Source organism: Falco biarmicus, chromosome 12 (assembly GCF_023638135.1).
Source record: "Falco biarmicus isolate bFalBia1 chromosome 12, bFalBia1.pri, whole genome shotgun sequence".
NCBI lineage: Eukaryota > Metazoa > Chordata > Aves > Falconiformes > Falconidae > Falco > Falco biarmicus.
Window position 1 is genome coordinate 4,345,832 of NC_079299.1, and position 23,308 is coordinate 4,369,139.

At 56.9% G+C, this 23,308-nt stretch overlaps 2 protein-coding genes across 2 annotated transcripts; both read left to right on the plus strand.

Annotated features, from left to right (window-relative positions):
* Window positions 1-1,878: 1,878 nt before the first annotated feature.
* Window positions 1,879-9,848, plus strand: LOC130157658 (ribosome-binding protein 1-like). The gene is made up of 8 exons (XM_056357539.1): window positions 1,879-2,481; window positions 5,636-6,040; window positions 6,589-6,737; window positions 6,962-7,084; window positions 7,268-7,420; window positions 7,756-7,874; window positions 8,594-8,747; window positions 9,810-9,848. Exons 2-8 carry the CDS (start codon window positions 5,656-5,658, stop codon window positions 9,846-9,848), a joined length of 1,122 nt encoding a protein of 373 aa, XP_056213514.1. The 5' UTR covers window positions 1,879-2,481; window positions 5,636-5,655.
* Window positions 9,849-18,787: 8,939 nt separating this feature from the next.
* On the plus strand, window positions 18,788-22,980 carry LOC130157659 (ribosome-binding protein 1-like). Its single transcript, XM_056357540.1, has 7 exons — window positions 18,788-19,172; window positions 19,721-19,869; window positions 20,094-20,216; window positions 20,400-20,552; window positions 20,888-21,006; window positions 21,726-21,879; window positions 22,942-22,980. The coding sequence occupies exons 1-7, from the start codon at window positions 18,788-18,790 to the stop codon at window positions 22,978-22,980; spliced, it is 1,122 nt and encodes a 373-aa protein (XP_056213515.1).
* Window positions 22,981-23,308: the final 328 nt, after the last annotated feature.

The window sequence follows — 23,308 nt, forward strand, 5'->3', positions numbered from 1 at the left end:
TGAACCCCTTCGCCTTTTTCTTCTTCGTGTAGTCCTGCCGGGAAGCCGTTTCCTCCTCAGCAAGTGGCCAGGCTACAGCAAGCGTTCCTCATGTTCTCTCTCCCTGCTCGCCTTGCCTTTTCAAAAGGTCTGGGTGACCTGGGAGAAACCGTAACGGAAAGGATTTCAACAGCCACAGGAAGAAACATTTTGCTTGCCACAGAGTCTCCAGCGGCAGCAGGATAAACAGCCTTGGGAGATAATAAAATTGGGCCCACTGACTCCATGGCGGGGACAAGCCTGAAGCATTATAGCTCTGAAGGTTGCCAGCTACTGCCAGCCGTGGCACGCAGGAGTATTCCAGAGGCCAGTACAACACCTGGGCACTTCCTGCGAGCGCCCCAAAGCCCCTTAGCCCAGACTAAGCTGCGGGAGCGCACCTAGCCAAGGCCTGAAGTGCCACCTCAGGCTTCTCATCCCTCAAAAGATCCCTGGGACTAAGGCACTTTGGAGGCGAGTCCCTGATGCGAGCGAGGGCTTTCCCGTTGTGCAGACTGCACTCCTGCCCTCCAGGTCTGACATCCTTCCCCCTTTGCAGGGTTTCTCCTGCTCCCTTTCCTAACCGAGGGAGGAAATCCCAGGCAGAAGTCCCCCACGGCGTCACCTGGGCTGGCTGTCTCTTGGAAGATGCCTGCAGTCTGGAGGCGCGTCATCAGGTGGATCTGGGGCTGGGAGTTCCCGTGGTTTGTCAGGCAGCACCAGTCCCACTGTGTCACCACATTTCCTTCTCAACCTGCACTTTGGACAGAGACCAGTCCTGCAGACACCTCGGCAAGGACGAGCCCTTGATGAGGACGACGACGAGCCGCTTTTGGGTGAGCTCAGAGCTGACTGAAACACAGGCGAAAAGCCCCGGCACAAACCAGGCCGCTTTGCTTTTCTCAAAAGTCACAAAGCTTCGCTCCGGTGGATCTCTTTGCATCGGAAACCCTTGTGCTCCCAGCGCAGTGACCCGCACGGGCGCCAGGTCAGAGCAGTCCGTCACCGCCTGCCTTTGAATTCAAGGTTTGAACCGCGCAGCGTGGCCAGAGAGGGCACATGCTGCGTGAGGTCATGGACCACCATTTCCCTGGCCCTGCGGCTGAGCCAGCGCAGCCTGCTGCTGTGCCGGGAGCGGCGGGGACAGTGCCGCTTCTGTCTTGCAGAAGCATCTGACCCGCTAGTAAGTGCGTATGAGAGAAACGAAGGTAGTTCTAAATTCAACTATGCCAACAAAAAGCCGTTTTTATAGAATCCCTCAGGCTGAAAGGGAACTCAAGGCACTTCACAACAAGAACACTGACCCTCTAGAACGAGTGAACCTTTAACTCTTGTTTCCTGCACCGCGAGTTTACAAGAGTGGATTAGGACGATTTCTCCAGAAAAGTGTGTCTATTTTATTGCTATTTCGCTTCAGAATTAGCCTTTATAAGTACTGCTCTGCAACTGCAAGCACGAAGAATTTAACCCAGTTTTTGTGCCAACAGGTCGTTTTAGCCTAACTTTCACTAGAGGTTTTCACTTTTGTATTTAATGGTTACAGGGGAAACGGGTTCTGAGCTTGGCAATTTGACCAGTAGCCTCCAAAAGACTGACTGAATTTTGCCTTTTACAGTTTAGAAAATTAAGAGCAGGAACCAGATTTTTCTCACCCCACCCACCCACCCACCCACCCACCGCCCTTTCATCCCGTGATACACTGACACGTTGCAGCACTGGACCAACAATTTTGGGAGACCTTTAGTGTTAATCCATCGGGGACAGTGTTGGGCTGCCGGGCAACCCATGCAAATATTAATACACCAAGAGGAATCCTTAGATGGGATTTATTGAGGGTCATTTGTACATACGAGCTACATCTCCAAAACCTACTCTACCAGACAGCTTCCCTACAGTTAGGGAAACCCTTGCCTAGAATGGTTGCTTTACATGACTGATCTATTGAAACATGGAATGCCTGTAGAGTTGTGGCACTCCATGACATCTACACGGGACTTGCTTCAAGAGCTACGACCAGGGAGCCTCCTGGCTTCTCAGCCATGCAAGCTCGGTCAGGTCCTCTGGCCCGTTTGCTTGGCATTCATGCTTTCTGCCTAAAAAAAGAGGCAAAACGCACAATAATGCGGCATTCCAACATGCTAGTAATCAATCAAACACACTTGGTAGTAACATTAGAAGAGGCAATCGGGTCACCCAAGCAGGTAAGTCCTGCCTTAGCTTAGGCATTTGGATGGTTTTCCCCGACGGGTGTCAGAGGAGACATCTGGCTACACGCCAAGTAGCAATGTAGAAACACCAGGGAGAACGTTTTCACTACATGCGTGCTCAGACCGTCCCCTTGTCACCGCAGGCTCTCTCAGGAGCGGATCTCTCCTTTCTAGGGCTACCCTGGATACGGCGGGTGAGGAGGCTACACGCAAGCAGGCTCCAATGGCTGACTCTGCTCCCGCTGGCTCTGGAGAGGTGGGTGAAAGAATCAGAGTGAGAATCTGGGCTGTAGAGACCAGAAAGGCTTTGCTGCTCCAAGGAACCAACAATGGATTCTTTTCTTGGAGGGCGGGGAGCCCAACCCAAGCCTGTCTGGTGCGGAGAGAAGCTGCATTTTGTCAGGAGTTCTTTCTTTAACTTCCGCATGTGCAGCACAGCCTCCCTGGGTAGTTCCAGTCCACTGGCCAGCTGTCCTGTGAAGGCTGGCACTGCTGCACAACGATGCTGTCTGTCTTGCAGGCTGCAAGATTGTGGCCCAGTGCAGCAGGAGGAAGCGAGGGGGGGGCAGCGCTCTCTGGCTACAAGCCAGGCCGGCTTAGCGTGACATTTCTGAATGCTGCCGCAAGGTGTTGACTCCTTGGTTAGCGGTGTCTGACAGGCTGACTAGAACTTTGCTTCTCCACGTGGAGACGCAGTGCCTTTTCAAATGAGAAATCACAACCACACCTCTAAATCAAGCGCATTGCTAATTACTACCATTGCACAGTATGTTTGAGATCGTGTCTTTCAACAGACACGGGGCTGAACGTCCTCTGCCACAGCAGCAGCTCTGGAAGGAATCTAACGGTTTCCAGCCTGTGTGGTGCAGATGTGCTGCTCTGCATGGCACAGCTATGGTGTCACAGACATTGCAAAACCTGCTCTTGTCCTGAGCACAGTTCTACTGCCTCCAAAATTCAGTCACACCTTGTAAGTTTTAGCCAGAGCTCATCTGAGCTCCGTCACAGGGCATTTCACTTGCGAAGTTCTCATCTCTCACTAGTATCCCAAAAGAAACCCCAACCAAAACCCAAAGCCCAAACCAGCATCCAGCTGCTTTGGGAGGTGGCGGGAGCAGCTGGTGGGGTTGGAGGGCGTTTGCCATCAGTCAGCGATGCCCTTGCCCTAAGCTGGAGCTGCAAATTTTGGCCTAAGTCTGCCACGGTGGCATTGGGAGGTCAGGAGTTCTACTGGTGGTGGCAGTGTGAGGTCAGCAGCTCTGTTGGCGGTGGCAGCAGCAGGTCAGCAGCTCTGTTGGCGATGGCATTGTGAGGTCAGCAGCTCTGTTGGTACCGGCACATTGGGGTTGCCAGGTGAGGAATGCAGGGCGCTCAGTTCCGCCCCGGAACAGCTCCGGGGAGCATTGGTCTGGCCCTAAAGCCAGCAGAAGGACGTGGGTACATGTTCTCTGGACCCTCGCTTCTATTTCCTGCCAGGAAGAGGAAACGCAGCCCTTTTCACCCTGCAGGTTAGGAATAATCCCTCTGCCCGATGGGGACCATCCCAAAGTGATGCTGCGTTGTCAGGAGGGAGGGAGCTGGCACCAGCTGTGCTGGGATGGAGCCGGCTGAGGCCGTTGAAATCGAAACGGCCTGGGCGGACCTGGGGTAGCGATGCCTGTAGTATCAGCTGGGATCCCGAGCGGTGCCCTGGGGTAGGAAGGTGGCCCTGCCGGGGGAGGCTGGTTCCAGCTGGCGTTGGCAGCGTGCCCGCCTGCCAGCTCTCTGCTGCTTCGGCTGGGGTGCTTGGAGAGGCGGGCAGGGAGAGCTGGGCTGCTGGTTGAAACATCCCTCAACAACCCCCCTGGGGGCTGCAGGTGACACTTTCCTTGCACTGTGTCCCCCTGGCTGCACCGGTGCGGATTCGGCTGGGAGTGAGTTTGCCGCTGTCGGCTGTTAGAAAGGGAAAGGCTCTGAGGTCTCTCCCTGCGAGCACCGAGGTTTTGAAAAGGTGCTGATCTCCTTAGTTATAGCCTTAATTTTGCCTCCTCCCTTTGCAGCCCCTCCCTCCCTCCTCAACCTGCAGCCTCTTCAAGAGGAAATTTGAAAATGTTTTCAGTTAGGTGCGGGGTGGGAACTTCTGATAGACGAGGGCTTGATGCGTTGGTCACGAGAAAGCGCAGCCGGGCACCTCCTGGGAAGTGCCCCTGCGCCGATGAACTGCCTGACTGCAGCATCTGGGGGGTTGTGAGCCACGTGGAGGTGATGCCCCCACGGGGGAAACGCGCGAGTGGGACAGCGCGGAAGAGACTGGCTTCCAGACTCGGGACGGGCTTCGGTTAGCGGTTAAGAAGAGTGGAGGCAGCAGCATCTTCCTCCGCGTGGGGCTGCACCCCGCCTGCCAGGTCTCAGACCAGGCAGTACGGTCTCCGCTGCTGCTCCGTGTGTCATGGGTGGAGAACCTGAGCGTGGAGAGGAGGGTGGGAAAGGACCCTGTGCCCGGTTTGCCCACCAGTTAATGGCAGAGGTGGAAAGAGAAGTGCCACATCCAGCACTCCCTTTGCAAGTCTCGTTTCTTCCTGCGGGCATCTGCCGGGGAGATGAGACGGTTAATGGCCATGCTCTGCTTTTCTTTGGCTTGAACTTAGGCCTTTTCTTGGTGTTTGCATCTCAAGGAGGTGGTAGCATCTTGGTTCTCTGTGTGCTGTCTGTAGCATCATTGCTGGGCTGGTTCTCATCACTGGCCGCTGGGAGCAGCTACCCAGTGGGATGCGGTCACCGCGCATCCTCCCTGCCAGGCTGGGCAGAGGCCAGCAGTGCCGCAGGGCGCGGGTGGCAAAGGGAGGCGGCCAGGGCTGTTGCAAAGCTGGGGAAAGCTCTCCCGTGCATGCTTTCCCCTGCCAGGGGGGTGTTTTATTCCAAAGCTGAGACCCTGGATGCACTTCCACCTGCGCCTGGGTGCAGAGAAAAGGCCAGGTGCCCCAGGGAGAGCCCAGGTCTTGGCCAGACTGCACCAGGCAGTCTGAAAACGGGCTCTCTTACTGCCGCAGGGCTGCAGGTATCGCCCAGGGTCGTGCAAAAGCGTCCCATTGGACATGTCATGGGCACTGTGCTCATGGCTCTCTCTGGTTGCACCCCTGCTTTTTTCTTCCCCCTCTTTGGTTCTTCTGGAGATTGCTGCAGCCAGCACAGGCGGTCCCTGCGGTGCGGATGGAGCACTGTGCGCTGGCTGTGCTGCGCAGGAGCACAAACCTGGGGTGGGGGGATGGGGTGTCGTCAGGTTGCCCTCATTAGAGGTGTGTGAATCCTGAGCACTTTTTGGAGCGTGGTGCCATTTGAAAACACAGATGGACATAGGAGACTCCCTGCTCCCAGAGAGGCCGTTGCACCTCCTTGTTGTCCCCACTAACTGTTGTTCTGGTGTCTTGCAGGCACAGAAGAATAAGGCACGATGGATGCCTATGAACCTCCAACACTGGATGTTGTAGTCTTTGGAGGTTTGACGGTGGTATTGGCCATTGGGATCTTCCTGTTCTCCTTCCTGGAGAAGGTCCTCCTTCCTTCTGAGGAAGCCTTGGCCAAGCAAGGCAAATACAATGAAACCGCCCAGCTGAAGAAAAAAGAGAAAAAGCAGAAAGAGGAAGCTGTAGAGAAAAAAGCAAAAGGAAAGGAAAAGGAAGAGAAACGAAACGGAAAGATCGCAGAGCAGCACCAAAGTGCTCCAGCTGTCAGCTCCGTCACTATCAAGAAACCAAATGTTCTTCCAACCCATGAGGAGCAGAAGCCTAATGGACCTGTCAAGAAGGCAGGTGCATCCGAGAAGAAACGCGAGCCAGGTAAGGCCAAGTTCCTCTGCGTATATCCCCATTGAGTAAGCCAGCAGAGGGATAGGAGAAGGGCTGGAGTCATCTCGTTCCCTTAGCAAAGAAAGAGCTGGAACGAACCTGCCTAGTGAAAGGCAGGAGACGACCTTGCTGCTCTGCGCCACCGGCACCGCTGCGTGGAGCGATGTCCCCTAGGGAGGCTGTGTCACGATGGAGTCCAGCTTCTGATGCCCACCATGTCTCTGCTCCCTGGCATTAGCAAAGCGTGCCCAGCTCTGGCTGGAAACGCTCAGTGTGATGGAGGGCGGTGGCAGGGCGGCAGGAGCAGGAGCAGAGCCAGGCAGAGGTGGCAGCTGGCTCAGGGAACGCTTGTCTGTGGTGAGCGCCGTCCCCAGCGCTCGTCACATTGCTTTCGGTTAGAGAGGTATCAAACTTGGCTGTGGACATCTGGGCGGTTGCTGGCGTGAAATGGCACTTACGGGGTTGAAGTCAACTGAGGTGATGCTACTCAGCCCTGCCGTTGGCTCGAGCGCTCCCAACCCCTCCTCTCTCCTCCCCAGCACCTGCGGACTCGGATGGGCCCCTCTACCTGCCCTACAAGACGCTTGTGTCCACGGTCAGCAGCACGGCGTTCAGCGAGGGGGAGGCCCAGCGGCTCATCGAGATCCTGAGGGAGAAAGCGGGCATCGTCCAGGACACCTGGCACACGGTAGGGCTGCCAGCACCGCCGTGGCCGCCAGGGCCGGGCCGAGCCTCGGGGGGTGCGGAGGGGTGAAGGCAGCCCGTTTTCGGGCAGGCTGTCCCCCGAGGGTCAGCCTTAGAGACGGGAGCTGAATTTTCCCTGGGGCAGAGGGCATGATCCTGTGCGTGTGGGGGGGAGGGGTTGGATCGGTCGGTGGCGGTCCCCGCTGATGTGCCACCCTGTGCCGGCAGGCCAAGCAGAAGGGTGGCCCGGTCGCTGTCCTGAAACGCCGGCTGGAGGAGAAGGAGAAGCAGCTCGCCACTGAGCAGGAGGCTGCAGCTGCTGCCAGAAACAAGAGGCGGGAGCTGAGCAAGGTAAGTGCCGCGCAGCCCTCCCGGCACCCCTGGCACGGGCCCTGCCCCTCACGGCATGGGGGCACCTCCGAAAGGGTTACACTTTTTAAAGCCTTCTGAGCTCGGAGGCCACTTGTTTCAAGTCCCCTTAGAGCAGGGAAATTCCTACGCTCAGGACTGACCGGGTGGCTTCTTTCCTCGAAGGAGCTGGTGGCCGAGCGGGCTAAGGTGACGGCTCTGGAGGGCAAGCTGAAGGAGCAGCTGCTGGCCCGCGAGCAGGAGATGGCAGCGGTGCAGGCACGCACGCAGGCCATCAACCAGGACCATGCCCAGAAAACGCAGCAGCTCCAGGACAAGGTGAGCCCCACGCGGTGCTCTGCAGCTTCCTCCGCTGGCTGCCGGCTGGCCTTCGGTGGCAGGTGCTGGTCTTTTGGAGAAGACCGAGGTGGACGACGGGACCAGAGCCTCAGGGAGGGGCGAGTGCCCCGCAGTGCTCCTGCCCCGTGGTGCTCAAGCTAGAAGAGGGAGGTGGGAGCATCCTCATGGGATGTGGCAGCCCCGGGGCTCTCAGCATCAGCAGACACCTCGCTGTGGCTTCCTTGCCAGTCCCTCTTGCTCATGGGGTGGGCTTCTCAGGAGGGAGCAGAGGGACCGGCGGGTGGCGGCATTAACCCCTGTTGGGCTCTCCCTAGATCCGGACCCTGCAGGACCAGCTGGAGAACAGACCCAACACGCAGCTGGCTCGCCTGCAGCAGGAGAACTCCATGCTGAGGGATGCCCTCTACCAGACCAGCAGCTGGATGGAGAGCAAGTAAGACTGGGGCGGGGGGCAGAGCCTGGGGCCGCCCTCTGGCAGGCCCTGGGGGTGGCTGTCCATCAGGCTTGGCCACCCGCTTTCTGGAGGGTGCTTCTACAGGCACCCCAGCTAGCTGGAGGTAGAGGAGGGAGTGAGGAAGAGATTGCCAAATGGCTTTTGGGGGCCTGGCAGGGGAAACAAGGATGTTTTTCCCAAGTGGAAGGGCAGGGGAAACCCTCTCTGCTTTGGGGTCACCTGTGCTGATGCCAGCGGAGGGGGGCAGAGGGGACCAGAAGGCGCTGCAGCATTGCTCCCCACTTCGGGGACCTGCCTGGTGCATACAGAACAAACAGGAGCTAGGGAGAAGAATGTCACGCTCCTTTCTATAGAAGGTCTGAAATGGCTGGTGATTAACAGCGCCCAGCTAATTACAGAGCAGACTCCAGCTGCCTAGAGTGCTTTCTGCTGTGTCTGGGAACACAGATCCTTGCGACTTCTCCTTCATGAGAAAGGAATGCCTCCTGTGATGGAAACGCAGCTTTTGAAAAGTGATGTGTCAGCTCTCTGCACCCCGTCCCTGAAGGACCAGGCGTGTCCCAGAAACAGGCGAACGCCACCGCTGAGATGTTTCAAGCCCTGTTACCAGGCCCACAGGGGGATGTGTTCCCCCTGGGTAACGCCAGGGATGCTTGACTGGCCTGCGGGCTGGAATAACGCTGCTTCTCTTGGTGCAGGCACAACCCTGAGCTGGCCAGGTTGCGGAAGGAGTACGCCAAGCTGAAGAACGAGCTGTCTGAGAAGTCAAAGGTGCTGCAGCGAAAGGAGCAGCAGAGGAAGAGCCTGGAGCTCAAAGCGTCAGCCTTGCAGATGCAGATGGAGCAGCTGCAGGTCAGGCAAGCGCCTGCAGACCTGCTCCCCTCAGAGAGATGGGGCGGGTGGCTGAATTGTGTGGGATCCATGGGGCTGGCCATGGGGAGAGCTCGGGGGGAGATGAGCGTCCGCATTTGGAAAGCGAGCTGCCTGGCGGACCCCCTGTCAGTTTGTCACATGCCAGGAGCTCTATTGCGCATCGCCGGCAAAGCCCAGGGGGCACGCTGCCCTGGTGGGAGCCGTTCTCGCTCACCTGTGAAGCTCACCAGCCGGCTGTGAGGGTGGGGGGAAGCCTAGATGCTGCACCCTGATGAGTGGTAGCCTCAGGTGAGAGAGGAAACCCAGTGGCCCCTGCCAGCGGGTGCTCACGAGGACGTGGGTGCTCCCTCTCGACTCTGAAGCCCTTGGTGCACGAGGTAGAGCTTGTGGCTTGTTTGTTGTCACCGGGGGGTGCCTGGATTTGGGGGTTTAGGGGTGTTTAAAGGACACCTCCCAGGTAGGGCCTCTGAGCACGCCGCTGGAGCAGTGGCACATCGCTGGCTTGTGGCCACCGCGGCGGCTCAGTGCAGACCTGAGGTGACCCGAGATGTTCTGGAGGGGGGAAGGTCACCAGAGGGCCAAGGGAGGCTCAGGCAGATGCCTTCTTTTGACTCCTATGTAGGAAAAACTGGTAAAAAATATAACAAGGGACCTGGACCAGGAAACAACCAAACTCCAGGAGCTACTGAAGGTTACCAGGACCAACTGGCCAGAGGGGCAGAAACCATAAAGAAGTGAATGAACAGCTTCAGGAAATGGTCCCTGTGGTGGCCACAACCATCCCTCCCCTTGGTGCTGGCGGAGGGCAGGGGGAAGCGCGTGTCAGGCAGCGGTTGAAAACCAGAGACAAGGTGGCACTTGCTGCCAGAAGCCATCTGGGTGGCTTTGGGGAAGCTCGGGGAGCATAGGAGATGGTGGTCATGGTTCTCCCTGCTCAAAAGGCAGGACCTGGCCCACCTGTGAAATGCTTTGATGCTTGAGCTGCCACGAGGATAAGGTTGAGACCCAGCTGAGTAACCCACCTCTGTTTTCCTTCTCCAGGGGGAAGAGGAAGGTTTGAAGAAAGGGACTTCAGCCTGACCAGTCTATGAGCTAGACCTTACCGCTCCTAAAAATAAAAACATATACTGACTTTACTGTAGATAAAAGTTACAAGCCAGTAGGGACCTAAACCCTAGGTTTGAAACTAGGTTTAGTAACATTTTTATTATTACATATTATATAATATATTCATTATTGGAAAATAAAATTGCAGAAAACCCCAACCAGTAAACACTGCAGGCATGTGTTTGTAAGAAAATCTTCATAGTGTTTTGTACAACCAACAGTTTGTTCCCCAGGGAGACGCTCCGGCCACGTCGGGGCAGGCAGAACCCACGCATGTGTGAAAAGGGAAGACTGTGCTTGTACATCAACTGCTGCAATTATTTTTTCCCTTTCTATTATTTCTATTTTTTTCTTTTTATTTTCCTTTTTTTTTGTTGGTTGGAGTGAAAGAAGTGTGAAAGTGAGAGCCACCACGGAAGGAAGCCTCTCTTTGATGGGTGGCTCTTGGCACGTATCCTTTTGTGTACTTCTGGGTGTCGGTGCAATTATAATGACGTAGTGAAAAGAGCTTATCCTTGCTTCATTTTCCCGGTTATTGTTTGTTAATTTTTATTAAGTTTGCAAGCCAGCCAGGTGTTTGGGGTCACTGAAGAAGGACCCTGCTGTGGCCGGGAGCAGATCCTTTATTCCCCGCCTTGCTCGCTGTGCTGCAAACAGCCATACCTTCTGTTTTTCCTCCAAGACACGCAAAGGAGAGAACCCTTCCCTTCCAGCCACGTGTGTTTTCACGCTGGCGGTGCACCCCGAGGTCCCCTGCCATGGGGTCAGGCTGAGCGTGGGGACAGGGCAGAGCAGCGTGAGCGTGGGGACAGGGCACAGCAGCACAGCCACGCCAGCCCGGCGCAGGCTGCTCCTGCTCGCTTAAGCCTCAGCGCACCCCTGTAATTCTGACCCTGCGGGTGCTGCGTGGTGGTGGTCCTTGGGCACTGCCGGGCTCTCCAGCCTTCTCTCTCCCCTTCTTGTGGCTTTTTTTTTTTTTTTAATTTTTCCTTTTTGTTTTATTTCAAGTTGGTTTCTTAGGGAATGGCAGAGACCATGTCACAGCTCGGTGCCTGTCTCCTCACAATAAAGCTGCTGAGCGCAGCGCTGACATCAGCGGCATTTGAGGAGCTGGTGGGGGGAAAAGGCCCCCAAAGTACTTGGTACCTGCTGGGTGTGTGAAGAACCAAGGCCAGGACGGGGATGAAGGCCAGACGCGCCTCCGTTTTGCTCCCAGAGAAGTCAGCATGTGCTCAGCCTCTATATCAGACACAGCAGAGACTCCACGCAGGCAGGACTGGGTAGACACGTGTCCTGTCCCCCCAGCACTGCAGCTTTCTGGGTCATGATGGAGAAGGGATGTGCAAGTCACACTTGGGCTGTGGGGTCTTTGATCAGGCAAGAAGATGGGGTCCTGCTGAATTCAGGCTGAGGGAATGGCAAGCTGAGAGCCCCCACGCAGCCCCCCACTGCCCCCCAGACCTGCCTCCCACCCTTGTCCAGAGGCACCGAGCTAGCTGGGGCTTCGCTGACTGAGCAAGGGCTGCCGCCCCCAGAAGCCGGGGCACCCATCAGTGCTGAGCTCGTCAATGCTCATTGCAGAAATGGGCTGAGCACCTTTGGGGGGTCACGCTGAGCCGCGAGAAGGACCACCCCCGCCTCCCCAGATCCGGTGGGTGGCTCGGTGACACCCCTCCATCACTGCCTGCAGTGCCTCTCAGGATGGGAGGTGATGGAGCGCCGCACCTGGCCAGAGGGCTGTGTGTCCCCGGGAGGTGGTGGCCCCAGCCCCTTGCGCGGCAGCTGAGACCCCACGCACTCACTACAAGCCTTGCTGCCGCTGCAACCCCCAGCCCTGTTGTACGTGCATAGGCTGCATACCCGACAAGTACCCCGGGCTCTGGCAGGTCCATCTCCCCGCACCGGAGGGACAAACCCGGTGAGCAGAGCTTTTCCCCGCAGCCACCATTAGCCTTCAGTTTCTCTACCTGGGCTTTGCGGCGCATGGGAAGGACCTCATGAACCAAGGACGGCCAGTGACAGCACTGTCATGTCTGCAGCATGCCTGGCCTGATACCTTTTGCCTTTGAGATCCTCAAAAAGTCAGGGAACGCCTGGATTTTACCAGCATTGCAAACTGAGCTGGAGCAAGCTGTTGGGCGTAGCGGGGTGGCCATCACCCTCGGAGAGCCCCCAGTAGCGAGAGCCCCCCAGCAGCAGGTGCAGCAAAGTGATGCGATCTTTCCGCTTTTCAGCTTTTTCTTTTTTGCTTTTGCAGCAGCGATTCCCTTGATTGTGAGCTCTTGGGCAAAACAGGGCAGATGGTACCCAGGCGTTAACACAGAAGCAGCAACAAAGCCCCCAAACCAGCCAATACAAGGAGGGCAGCCGGTGTCCCAAGTACACTAAGGGCTCTGATGATGCTCCAGAAACTGTGTGAGAGCAGATTTGGTGTCCCCAGCATGGGGGGACATTGATGCCCTTCCAGGACACGTCGCCGAGCTGGCTCTTTTAGGAGGAAAGATGGGCAGATTCTTGCTAAGCAAAGCTGAAAAACCTCCCATCTCTTTGGGGAAAGAGGTTCAGCTTAATTTTCCACACCTGAAGTGGTACTGCTGGGATTTTTTTCTTCCCGCGGCACCTTGGTGGAAGGGGAAGTCCACCCTGAGGGGGTAGGGAAAGCCAAGCCTTGCCCACCAGCACAGGGCTGAGCACTGGCCAGCCCCTGCTCTCCTGGGAGCCCGTGGCGTTTTGCAACATGCCTGCTTTGCTGGGGGCACTCGCGCTGTCGGCTGGGCACCTGTCAGCCTGTGACTCAGGGCAGGCCGATCGGCTGCTGGGATCCGCAGGTAGATGGGCTGCTGGGATCCGCAGGCAGGCACCTAATTGGTAAAGATGAAGCAACTGCCCAGCTGGGGGGATTTTGGATGGGAATGCTGGATCCTTCTGCCCGATTCCGGCCACGGCGGGAGTTACCTTTCAGCCTGGCTATGTGACGGGCTTATCAAGCCACAGCTTAGACACCCAAGGTCACCTTTGCTGGAGCCGCTAAACTGTGTTTGCAGCACCTGCTGCTCACGCTCAGGCCTCAATTACCAGTCTCCATCTCCCATCCCAATCCTGTCCCCAGGGTCATGGACAAAAATGGCTGTTGGGAAACCCTTGCCCGCACGTGGACTTGAAAGGGTTTCTACCCGCTGTGCTCTTGCTGCAGCCAAGCTGCCCTACCTGGGCTGCAGTCCTGCTGAGCTGGCGTGGCTCTGAGCTGGGTCCGTCACCTGAACCCCTTCGCCTTTTTCTTCTTCGTGTAGTCCTGCCGGGAAGCCGTTTCCTCCTCAGCAAGTGGCCAGGCTACAGCAAGCGTTCCTCATGTTCTCTCTCCCTGCTCGCCTTGCCTTTTCAAAAGGTCTGGGTGACCTGGGAGAAACCGTAACGGAAAGGATTTCAACAGCCACAGGAAGAAACATTTTGCTTGCCACAGAGTCTCCAGCGGCAGCAGGATAAACAGCCTTGGGAGATAATAAAATTGGGCCCACTGACTCCATGGCGGGGACAAGCCTGAAGCATTATAGCTCTGAAGGTTGCCAGCTACTGCCAGCCGTGGCACGCAGGAGTATTCCAGAGGCCAGTACAACACCTGGGCACTTCCTGCGAGCGCCCCAAAGCCCCTTAGCCCAGACTAAGCTGCGGGAGCGCACCTAGCCAAGGCCTGAAGTGCCACCTCAGGCTTCTCATCCCTCAAAAGATCCCTGGGACTAAGGCACTTTGGAGGCGAGTCCCTGATGCGAGCGAGGGCTTTCCCGTTGTGCAGACTGCACTCCTGCCTGCCAGGTCTGACATCCTTCCCCCTTTGCAGGGTTTCTCCTGCTCCCTTTCCTAACCGAGGGAGGAAATCCCAGGCAGAAGTCCCCCACGGCGTCACCTGGGCTGGCTGTCTCTTGGAAGATGCCTGCAGTCTGGAGGCGCGTCATCAGGTGGATCTGGGGCTGGGAGTTCCCGTGGTTTGTCAGGCAGCACCAGTCCCACTGTGTCACCACATTTCCTTCTCAACCTGCACTTTGGACAGAGACCAGTCCTGCAGACACCTCGGCAAGGACGAGCCCTTGATGAGGACGACAACGAGCCGCTTTTGGGTGAGCTCAGAGCTGACTGAAACACAGGCGAAAAGCCCCGGCACAAACCAGGCCGCTTTGCTTTTCTCAAAAGTCACAAAGCTTCGCTCCGGTGGATCTCTTTGCATCGGAAACCCTTGTGCTCCCAGCGCGGTGACCCGCACGGGCGCCAGGTCAGAGCAGTCCGTCACCGCCTGCCTTTGAATTCAAGGTTTGAACCGCGCAGCGTGGCCAGAGAGGGCACATGCTGCGTGAGGTCATGGACCACCATTTCCCTGGCCCTGCGGCTGAGCCAGCGCAGCCTGCTGCTGTGCCGGGAGCGGCGGGGACAGTGCCGCTTCTGTCTCGCAGAAGCATCTGACCCGCTAGTAAGTGCGTATGAGAGAAACGAAGGTAGTTCTAAATTCAACTATGCCAACAAAAAGCCGTTTTTATAGAATCCCTCAGGCTGAAAGGGAACTCAAGGCACTTCACAACAAGAACACTGACCCTCTAGAACGAGTGAACCTTTAACTCTTGTTTCCTGCACCGCGAGTTTACAAGAGTGGATTAGGACGATTTCTCCAGAAAAGTGTGTCTATTTTATCGCTATTTCGCTTCAGAATTAGCCTTTATAAGTACTGCTCTGCAACTGCAAGCACGAAGAATTTAACCCAGTTTTTGTGCCTAAAACAGGTCGTTTTAGCCTAACTTTCACTAGAGGTTTTCACTTTTGTATTTAATGGTTACAGGGGAAACGGGTTCTGAGCTTGGCAATTTGACCAGTAGCCTCCAAAAGACTGACTGAATTTTGCTTTTTACAGTTTAGAAAATTAAGAGCAGGAACCAGATTGTTCTCACCCCACCCACCCACCCACCCACCGCCCTTTCATCCCGTGATACACTGACACGTTGCAGCACTGGACCAACAATTTTGGGAGACCTTTAGCGTTAATCCATCGGGGACAGTGTTGGGCTGCCGGGCAACCCATGCAAATATTAATACACCAAGAGAAATCCTTAGATGGGATTTATTGAGGGTCATTTGTACATACGAGCTACATCTCCAAAACCTACTCTACCAGACAGCTTCCCTACAGTTAGGGAAACCCTTGCCTAGAATGGTTGCTTTACATGACTGATCTATTGAAACATGGAATGCCTGTAGAGTTGTGGCACTCCATGACATCTACACGGGACTTGCTTCAAGAGCTACGACCAGGGAGCCTCCTGGCTTCTCAGCCATGCAAGCTCGGTCAGGTCCTCTGGCCCGTTTGCTTGGCATTCATGCTTTCTGCCTAAAAAAAGAGGCAAAACGCACAATAATGCGGCATTCCAACATGCTAGTAATCAATCAAACACACTTGGTAGTAACATTAGAAGAGGCAATCGGGTCACCCAAGCAGGTAAGTCCTGCCTTAGCTTAGGCATTTGGATGGTTTTCCCCGACGGGTGTCAGAGGAGACATCTGGCTACACGCCAAGTAGCAATGTAGAAACACCAGGGAGAACGTTTTCACTACATGCGTGCTCAGACCGTCCCCTTGTCACCGCAGGCTCTCTCAGGAGCGGATCTCTCCTTTCTAGGGCTACCCTGGATACGGCGGGTGAGGAGGCTACACGCAAGCAGGCTCCAATGGCTGACTCTGCTCCCGCTGGCTCTGGAGAGGTGGGTGAAAGAATCAGAGTGAGAATCTGGGCTGTAGAGACCAGAAAGGCTTTGCTGCTCCAAGACACCAACAATGGATTCTTTTCTTGGAGGGCGGGGAGCCCAACCCAAGCCTGTCTGATGCGGAGAGAAGCTGCATTTTGTCAGGAGTTCTTTCTTTAACTTCCGCATGTGCAGCACAGCCTCCCTGGGTAGTTCCAGTCCACTGGCCAGCTGTCCTGTGAAGGCTGGCACTGCTGCACAACGATGCTGTCTGTCTTGCAGGCTGCAAGATTGTGGCCCAGTGCAGCAGGAGGAAGCGAGGGGGGGGCAGCGCTCTCTGGCTACAAGCCAGGCCGGCTTAGCGTGACATTTCTGAATGCTGCCGCAAGGTGTTGACTCCTTGGTTAGCGGTGTCTGACAGGCTGACTAGAACTTTGCTTCTCCACGTGGAGACGCAGTGCCTTTTCAAATGAGAAATCACAACCACACCTCTAAATCAAGCGCATTGCTAATTACTACCATTGCACAGTATGTTTGAGATCGTGTCTTTCAACAGACACGGGGCTGAACGTCCTCTGCCACAGCAGCAGCTCTGGAAGGAATCTAACGGTTTCCAGCCTGTGTGGTGCAGATGTGCTGCTCTGCATGGCACAGCTATGGTGTCACAGACATTGCAAAACCTGCTCTTGTCCTGAGCACAGTTCTACTGCCTCCAAAATTCAGTCACACCTTGTAAGTTTTAGCCAGAGCTCATCTGAGCTCCGTCACAGGGCATTTCACTTGCGAAGTTCTCATCTCTCACTAGTATCCCAAAAGAAACCCCAACCAAAACCCAAAGCCCAAACCAGCATCCAGCTGCTTTGGGAGGTGGCGGGAGCAGCTGGTGGGGTTGGAGGGCGTTTGCCATCAGTCAGCGATGCCCTTGCCCTAAGCTGGAGCTGCAAATTTTGGCCTAAGTCTGCCACGGTGGCATTGGGAGGTCAGGAGTTCTACTGGTGGTGGCAGTGTGAGGTCAGCAGCTCTGTTGGCGGTGGCAGCAGCAGGTCAGCAGCTCTGTTGGCGATGGCATTGTGAGGTCAGCAGCTCTGTTGGTACCGGCACATTGGGGTTGCCAGGTGAGGAATGCAGGGCGCTCAGTTCCGCCCCGGAACAGCTCCGGGGAGCATTGGTCTGGCCCTAAAGCCAGCAGAAGGACGTGGGTACATGTTCTCTGGACCCTCGCTTCTATTTCCTGCCAGGAAGAGGAAACGCAGCCCTTTTCACCCTGCAGGTTAGGAATAATCCCTCTGCCCGATGGGGACCATCCCAAAGTGATGCTGCGTTGTCAGGAGGGAGGGAGCTGGCACCAGCTGTGCTGGGATGGAGCCGGCTGAGGCCGTTGAAATCGAAACGGCCTGGGCGGACCTGGGGTAGCGATGCCTGTAGTATCAGCTGGGATCCCGAGCGGTGCCCTGGGGTAGGAAGGTGGCCCTGCCGGGGGAGGCTGGTTCCAGCTGGCGTTGGCAGCGTGCCCGCCTGCCAGCTCTCTGCTGCTTCGGCTGGGGTGCTTGGAGAGGCGGGCAGGGAGAGCTGGGCTGCTGGTTGAAACATCCCTCAACAACCCCCCTGGGGGCTGCAGGTGACACTTTCCTTGCACTGTGTCCCCCTGGCTGCACCGGTGCGGATTCGGCTGGGAGTGAGTTTGCCGCTGTCAGCTGTTAGAAAGGGAAAGGCTCTGAGGTCTCTCCCTGCGAGCACCGAGGTTTTGAAAAGGTGCTGATCTCCTTAGTTATAGCCTTAATTTTGCCTCCTCCCTTTGCAGCCCCTCCCTCCCTCCTCAACCTGCAGCCTCTTCAAGAGGAAATTTGAAAATGTTTTCAGTTAGGTGCGGGGTGGGAACTTCTGATAGACGAGGGCTTGATGCGTTGATCACGAGAAAGCGCAGCCGGGCACCTCCTGGGAAGTGCCCCTGCGCCGATGAACTGCCTGACTGCAGCATCTGGGGGGTTGTGAGCCACGTGGAGGTGATGCCCCCACGGGGGAAACGCGCGAGTGGGACAGCGCGGAAGAGACTGGCTTCCAGACTCGGGACGGGCTTCGGTTAGCGGTTAAGAAGAGTGGAGGCAGCAGCATCTTCCTCCGCGTGGGGCTGCACCCCGCCTGCCAGGTCTCAGACCAGGCAGTACGGTCTCCGCTGCTGCTCCGTGTGTCATGGGTGGAGAACCTGAGCGTGGAGAGGAGGGTGGGAAAGGACCCTGTGCCCGGTTTGCCCACCAGTTAATGGCAGAGGTGGAAAGAGAAGTGCCACATCCAGCACTCCCTTTGCAAGTCTCGTTTCTTCCTGCGGGCATCTGCCGGGGAGATGAGACGGTTAATGGCCATGCTCTGCTTTTCTTTGGCTTGAACTTAGGCCTTTTCTTGGTGTTTGCATCTCAAGGAGGTGGTAGCATCTTGGTTCTCTGTGTGCTGTCTGTAGCATCATTGCTGGGCTGGTTCTCATCACTGGCCGCTGGGAGCCGCTACCCAGTGGGATGCGGTCACCGCGCATCCTCCCTGCCAGGCTGGGCAGAGGCCAGCAGTGCCGCAGGGCGCGGGTGGCAAAGGGAGGCGGCCAGGGCTGTTGCAAAGCTGGGGAAAGCTCTCCCGTGCATGCTTTCCCCTGCCAGGGGGGTGTTTTATTCCAAAGCTGAGACCCTGGATGCACTTCCACCTGCGCCTGGGTGCAGAGAAAAGGCCAGGTGCCCCAGGGAGAGCCCAGGTCTTGGCCAGACTGCACCAGGCAGTCTGAAAACGGGCTCTCTTACTGCCGCAGGGCTGCAGGTATCGCCCAGGGTCGTGCAAAAGCGTCCCATTGGACATGTCATGGGCACTGTGCTCATGGCTCTCTCTGGTTGCACCCCTGCTTTTTTCTTCCCCCTCTTTGGTTCTTCTGGAGATTGCTGCAGCCAGCACAGGCGGTCCCTGCGGTGCGGATGGAGCACTGTGCGCTGGCTGTGCTGCGCAGGAGCACAAACCTGGGGTGGGGGGATGGGGTGTCGTCAGGTTGCCCTCATTAGAGGTGTGTGAATCCTGAGCACTTTTTGGAGCGTGGTGCCATTTGAAAACACAGATGGACATAGGACACTCCCTGCTCCCAGAGAGGCCGTTGCACCTCCTTGTTGTCCCCACTAACTGTTGTTCTGGTGTCTTGCAGGCACAGAAGAATAAGGCACGATGGATGCCTATGAACCTCCAACACTGGATGTTGTAGTCTTTGGAGGTTTGACGGTGGTATTGGCCATTGGGATCTTCCTGTTCTCCTTCCTGGAGAAGGTCCTCCTTCCTTCTGAGGAAGCCTTGGCCAAGCAAGGCAAATACAATGAAACCGCCCAGCTGAAGAAAAAAGAGAAAAAGCAGAAAGAGGAAGCTGTAGAGAAAAAAGCAAAAGGAAAGGAAAAGGAAGAGAAACGAAACGGAAAGATCGCAGAGCAGCACCAAAGTGCTCCAGCTGTCAGCTCCGTCACTATCAAGAAACCAAATGTTCTTCCAACCCATGAGGAGCAGAAGCCTAATGGACCTGTCAAGAAGGCAGGTGCATCCGAGAAGAAACGCGAGCCAGGTAAGGCCAAGTTCCTCTGCGTATATCCCCATTGAGTAAGCCAGCAGAGGGATAGGAGAAGGGCTGGAGTCATCTCGTTCCCTTAGCAAAGAAAGAGCTGGAACGAACCTGCCTAGTGAAAGGCAGGAGACGACCTTGCTGCTCTGCGCCACCGGCACCGCTGCGTGGAGCGATGTCCCCTAGGGAGGCTGTGTCACGATGGAGTCCAGCTTCTGATGCCCACCATGTCTCTGCTCCCTGGCATTAGCAAAGCGTGCCCAGCTCTGGCTGGAAACGCTCAGTGTGATGGAGGGCGGTGGCAGGGCGGCAGGAGCAGGAGCAGAGCCAGGCAGAGGTGGCAGCTGGCTCAGGGAACGCTTGTCTGTGGTGAGCGCCGTCCCCAGCGCTCGTCACATTGCTTTCGGTTAGAGAGGTATCAAACTTGGCTGTGGACATCTGGGCGGTTGCTGGCGTGAAATGGCACTTACGGGGTTGAAGTCAACTGAGGTGATGCTACTCAGCCCTGCCGTTGGCTCGAGCGCTCCCAACCCCTCCTCTCTCCTCCCCAGCACCTGCGGACTCGGATGGGCCCCTCTACCTGCCCTACAAGACGCTTGTGTCCACGGTCAGCAGCACGGCGTTCAGCGAGGGGGAGGCCCAGCGGCTCATCGAGATCCTGAGGGAGAAAGCGGGCATCGTCCAGGACACCTGGCACACGGTAGGGCTGCCAGCACCGCCGTGGCCGCCAGGGCCGGGCCGAGCCTCGGGGGGTGCGGAGGGGTGAAGGCAGCCCGTTTTCGGGCAGGCTGTCCCCCGAGGGTCAGCCTTAGAGACGGGAGCTGAATTTTCCCTGGGGCAGAGGGCATGATCCTGTGCGTGTGGGGGGGAGGGGTTGGATCGGTCGGTGGCGGTCCCCGCTGATGTGCCACCCTGTGCCGGCAGGCCAAGCAGAAGGGTGGCCCGGTCGCTGTCCTGAAACGCCGGCTGGAGGAGAAGGAGAAGCAGCTCGCCACTGAGCAGGAGGCTGCAGCTGCTGCCAGAAACAAGAGGCGGGAGCTGAGCAAGGTAAGTGCCGCGCAGCCCTCCCGGCACCCCTGGCACGGGCCCTGCCCCTCACGGCATGGGGGCACCTCCGAAAGGGTTACACTTTTTAAAGCCTTCTGAGCTCGGAGGCCACTTGTTTCAAGTCCCCTTAGAGCAGGGAAATTCCTACGCTCAGGACTGACCAGGTGGCTTCTTTCCTCGAAGGAGCTGGTGGCCGAGCGGGCTAAGGTGACGGCTCTGGAGGGCAAGCTGAAGGAGCAGCTGCTGGCCCGCGAGCAGGAGATGGCAGCGGTGCAGGCACGCACGCAGGCCATCAACCAGGACCATGCCCAGAAAACGCAGCAGCTCCAGGACAAGGTGAGCCCCACGCGGTGCTCTGCAGCTTCCTCTGCTGGCTGCCGGCTGGCCTTCGGTGGCAGGTGCTGGTCTTTTGGAGAAGACCGAGGTGGACGACGGGACCAGAGCCTCAGGGAGGGGCGAGTGCCCCGCAGTGCTCCTGCCCCGTGGTGCTCAAGCTAGAAGAGGGAGGTGGGAGCATCCTCATGGGATGCGGCAGCCCCGGGGCTCTCAGCATCAGCAGACACCTCGCTGTGGCTTCCTTGCCAGTCCCTCTTGCTCATGGGGTGGGCTTCTCAGGAGGGAGCAGAGGGACCGGCGGGTGGCGGCATTAACCCCTGTTGGGCTCTCCCTAGATCCGGACCCTGCAGGACCAGCTGGAGAACAGACCCAACACGCAGCTGGCTCGCCTGCAGCAGGAGAACTCCATGCTGAGGGATGCCCTCTACCAGACCAGCAGCTGGATGGAGAGCAAGTAAGACTGGGGCGGGGGGCAGAGCCTGGGGCCGCCCTCTGGCAAGCCCTGGGGGTGGCTGTCCATCAGGCTTGGCCACCCGCTTTCTGGAGGGTGCTTCTACAGGCACCCCAGCTAGCTGGAGGTAGAGGAGGGAGTGAGGAAGAGATTGCCAAATGGCTTTTGGGGGCCTGGCAGGGGAAACAAGGATGTTTTTCCCAAGTGGAAGGGCAGGGGAAACCCTCTCTGCTTTGGGGTCACCTGTGCTGATGCCAGCGGAGGGGGGCAGGGGGGACCAGAAGGCGCTGCAGCATTGCTCCCCACTTCGGGGACCTGCCTGGTGCATACAGAACAAACAGGAGCTAGGGAGAAGAATGTCACGCTCCTTTCTATAGAAGGTCTGAAATGGCTGGTGATTAACAGCGCCCAGCTAATTACAGAGCAGACTCCAGCTGCCTAGAGTGCTTTCTGCTGTGTCTGGGAACACAGATCCTTGCGACTTCTCCTTCATGAGAAAGGAATGCCTCCTGTGATGGAAACGCAGCTTTTGAAAAGTGATGTGTCAGCTCTCTGCACCCCGTCCCTGAAGGACCAGGCATGTCCCAGAAACAGGCGAACGCCACCGCTGAGATGTTTCAAGCCCTGTTACCAGGCCCACAGGGGGTTGTGTTCCCCCTGGGTAACGCCAGGGATGCTTGACTGGCCTGCGGGCTGGAATAACGCTGCTTCTCTTGGTGCAGGCACAACCCTGAGCTGGCCAGGTTGCGGAAGGAGTACGCCAAGCTGAAGAACGAGCTGTCTGAGAAGTCAAAGGTGCTGCAGCGAAAGGAGCAGCAGAGGAAGAGCCTGGAGCTCAAAGCGTCAGCCTTGCAGAAGGAGGTGGAGCAGCTGCAGGTCAGGCAAGCGCCTGCAAACCTGCTCCCCTCAGAGAGATGGGGCGCGTGGCTGAATTGTGTGGGATCCATGGGGTTGGCCATGGGGAGAGCTCGGGGGGAGATGAGCGTCCGCATTTGGAAAGCGAGCTGCCTGGCGGACCCCCTGTCAGTTTGTCACATGCCAGGAGCTCTATTGCGCATCGCCGGCAAAGCCCAGGGGGCACGCTGCCCTGGTGGGAGCCGTTCTCGCTCACCTGTGAAGCTCACCAGCCGGCTGTGAGGGTGGGGGGAAGCCTAGATGCTGCACCCTGATGAGTGGTAGCCTCAGGTGAGAGAGGAAACCCAGTGGCCCCTGCCAGCGGGTGCTCACGAGGACGTGGGTGCTCCCTCTCGACTCTGAAGCCCTTGGTGCACGAGGTAGAGCTTGTGGCTTGTTTGTTGTCACCGGGGGGTGCCTGGATTTGGGGGTTTAGGGGTGTTTAAAGGACACCTCCCAGGTAGGGCCTCTGAGCACGCCGCTGGAGCAGTGGCGCATCGCTGGCTTGTGGCCACCGCGGCGGCTCAGTGCAGACCTGAGGTGACCCGAGATGTTCTGGAGAGGGGAAGGTCACCAGAGGGCCAAGGGAGGCTCAGGCAGATGCCTTCTTTTGACTCCTATGTAGGAAAAACTGGTAAAAAATATAACAAGGGACCTGGACCAGGAAACAACCAAACTCCAGGAGCTACTGAAGGTTACCAGGACCAACTGGCCAGAGGGGCAGAAACAATAAAGAAGTGAATGAACAGCTTCAGGAAATGGTCCCTGTGGTGGCCACAACCATCCCTCCCCTTGGTGCTGGCGGAGGGCAGGGGGAAGCACGTGTCAGGCAGCGGTTGAAAACCAGAGACAAGGTGGCACTTGCTGCCAGAAGCCATCTGGGTGGCTTTTGGGAAGCTCGGGGAGCATAGGAGATGGTGGTCATGGTTCTCCCTGCTCAAAAGGCAGGACCTGGCCCACCTGTGAAATGCTTTGATGCTTGAGCTGCCACGAGGATAAGGTTGAGACCCAGCTGAGTAACCCACCTCTGTTTTCCTTCTCCAGGGGGAAGAGGAAGGTTTGAAGAAAGGGACTTCAGCCTGACCAGTCTATGAGCTAGACCTTACCGCTCCTAAAAATAAAAACATATACTGACTTTACTGTAGATAAAAGTTACAAGCCAGTAGGGACCTAAACCCTAGGTTTGAAACTAGGTTTAGTAACATTTTTATTATTACATATTATATAATATATTTATTATTGGAAAATAAAATTGCAGAAAACCCCAACCAGTAAACACTGCAGGCATGTGTTTGTAAGAAAATCTTCATAGTGTTTTGTACAACCAACAGTTTGTTCCCCAGGGAGACGCTCCGGCCACGTCGGGGCAGGCAGAACCCACGCATGTGTGAAAAGGGAAGACTGTGCTTGT

Bases quoted from the DNA above. Each gene is read 5' to 3' on its own strand.
- LOC130157658 (XM_056357539.1), top strand. From the start codon at position 5,656: ATGGATGCCTATGAACCTCCAACACTGGATGTTGTAGTCTTTGGAGGT. The intron at 6,738-6,961 runs GTAGGGCTGCCA...CTGTGCCGGCAG, and splicing joins TCCAGGACACCTGGCACACG to GCCAAGCAGAAGGGTGGCCC. The intron at 8,748-9,809 runs GTCAGGCAAGCG...TTCCTTCTCCAG, and splicing joins TGCAGATGGAGCAGCTGCAG to GGGGAAGAGGAAGGTTTGAA.
- LOC130157659 (XM_056357540.1), top strand. From the start codon at position 18,788: ATGGATGCCTATGAACCTCCAACACTGGATGTTGTAGTCTTTGGAGGT. The intron at 19,870-20,093 runs GTAGGGCTGCCA...CTGTGCCGGCAG, and splicing joins TCCAGGACACCTGGCACACG to GCCAAGCAGAAGGGTGGCCC. The intron at 20,217-20,399 runs GTAAGTGCCGCG...CTTTCCTCGAAG, and splicing joins AGAGGCGGGAGCTGAGCAAG to GAGCTGGTGGCCGAGCGGGC.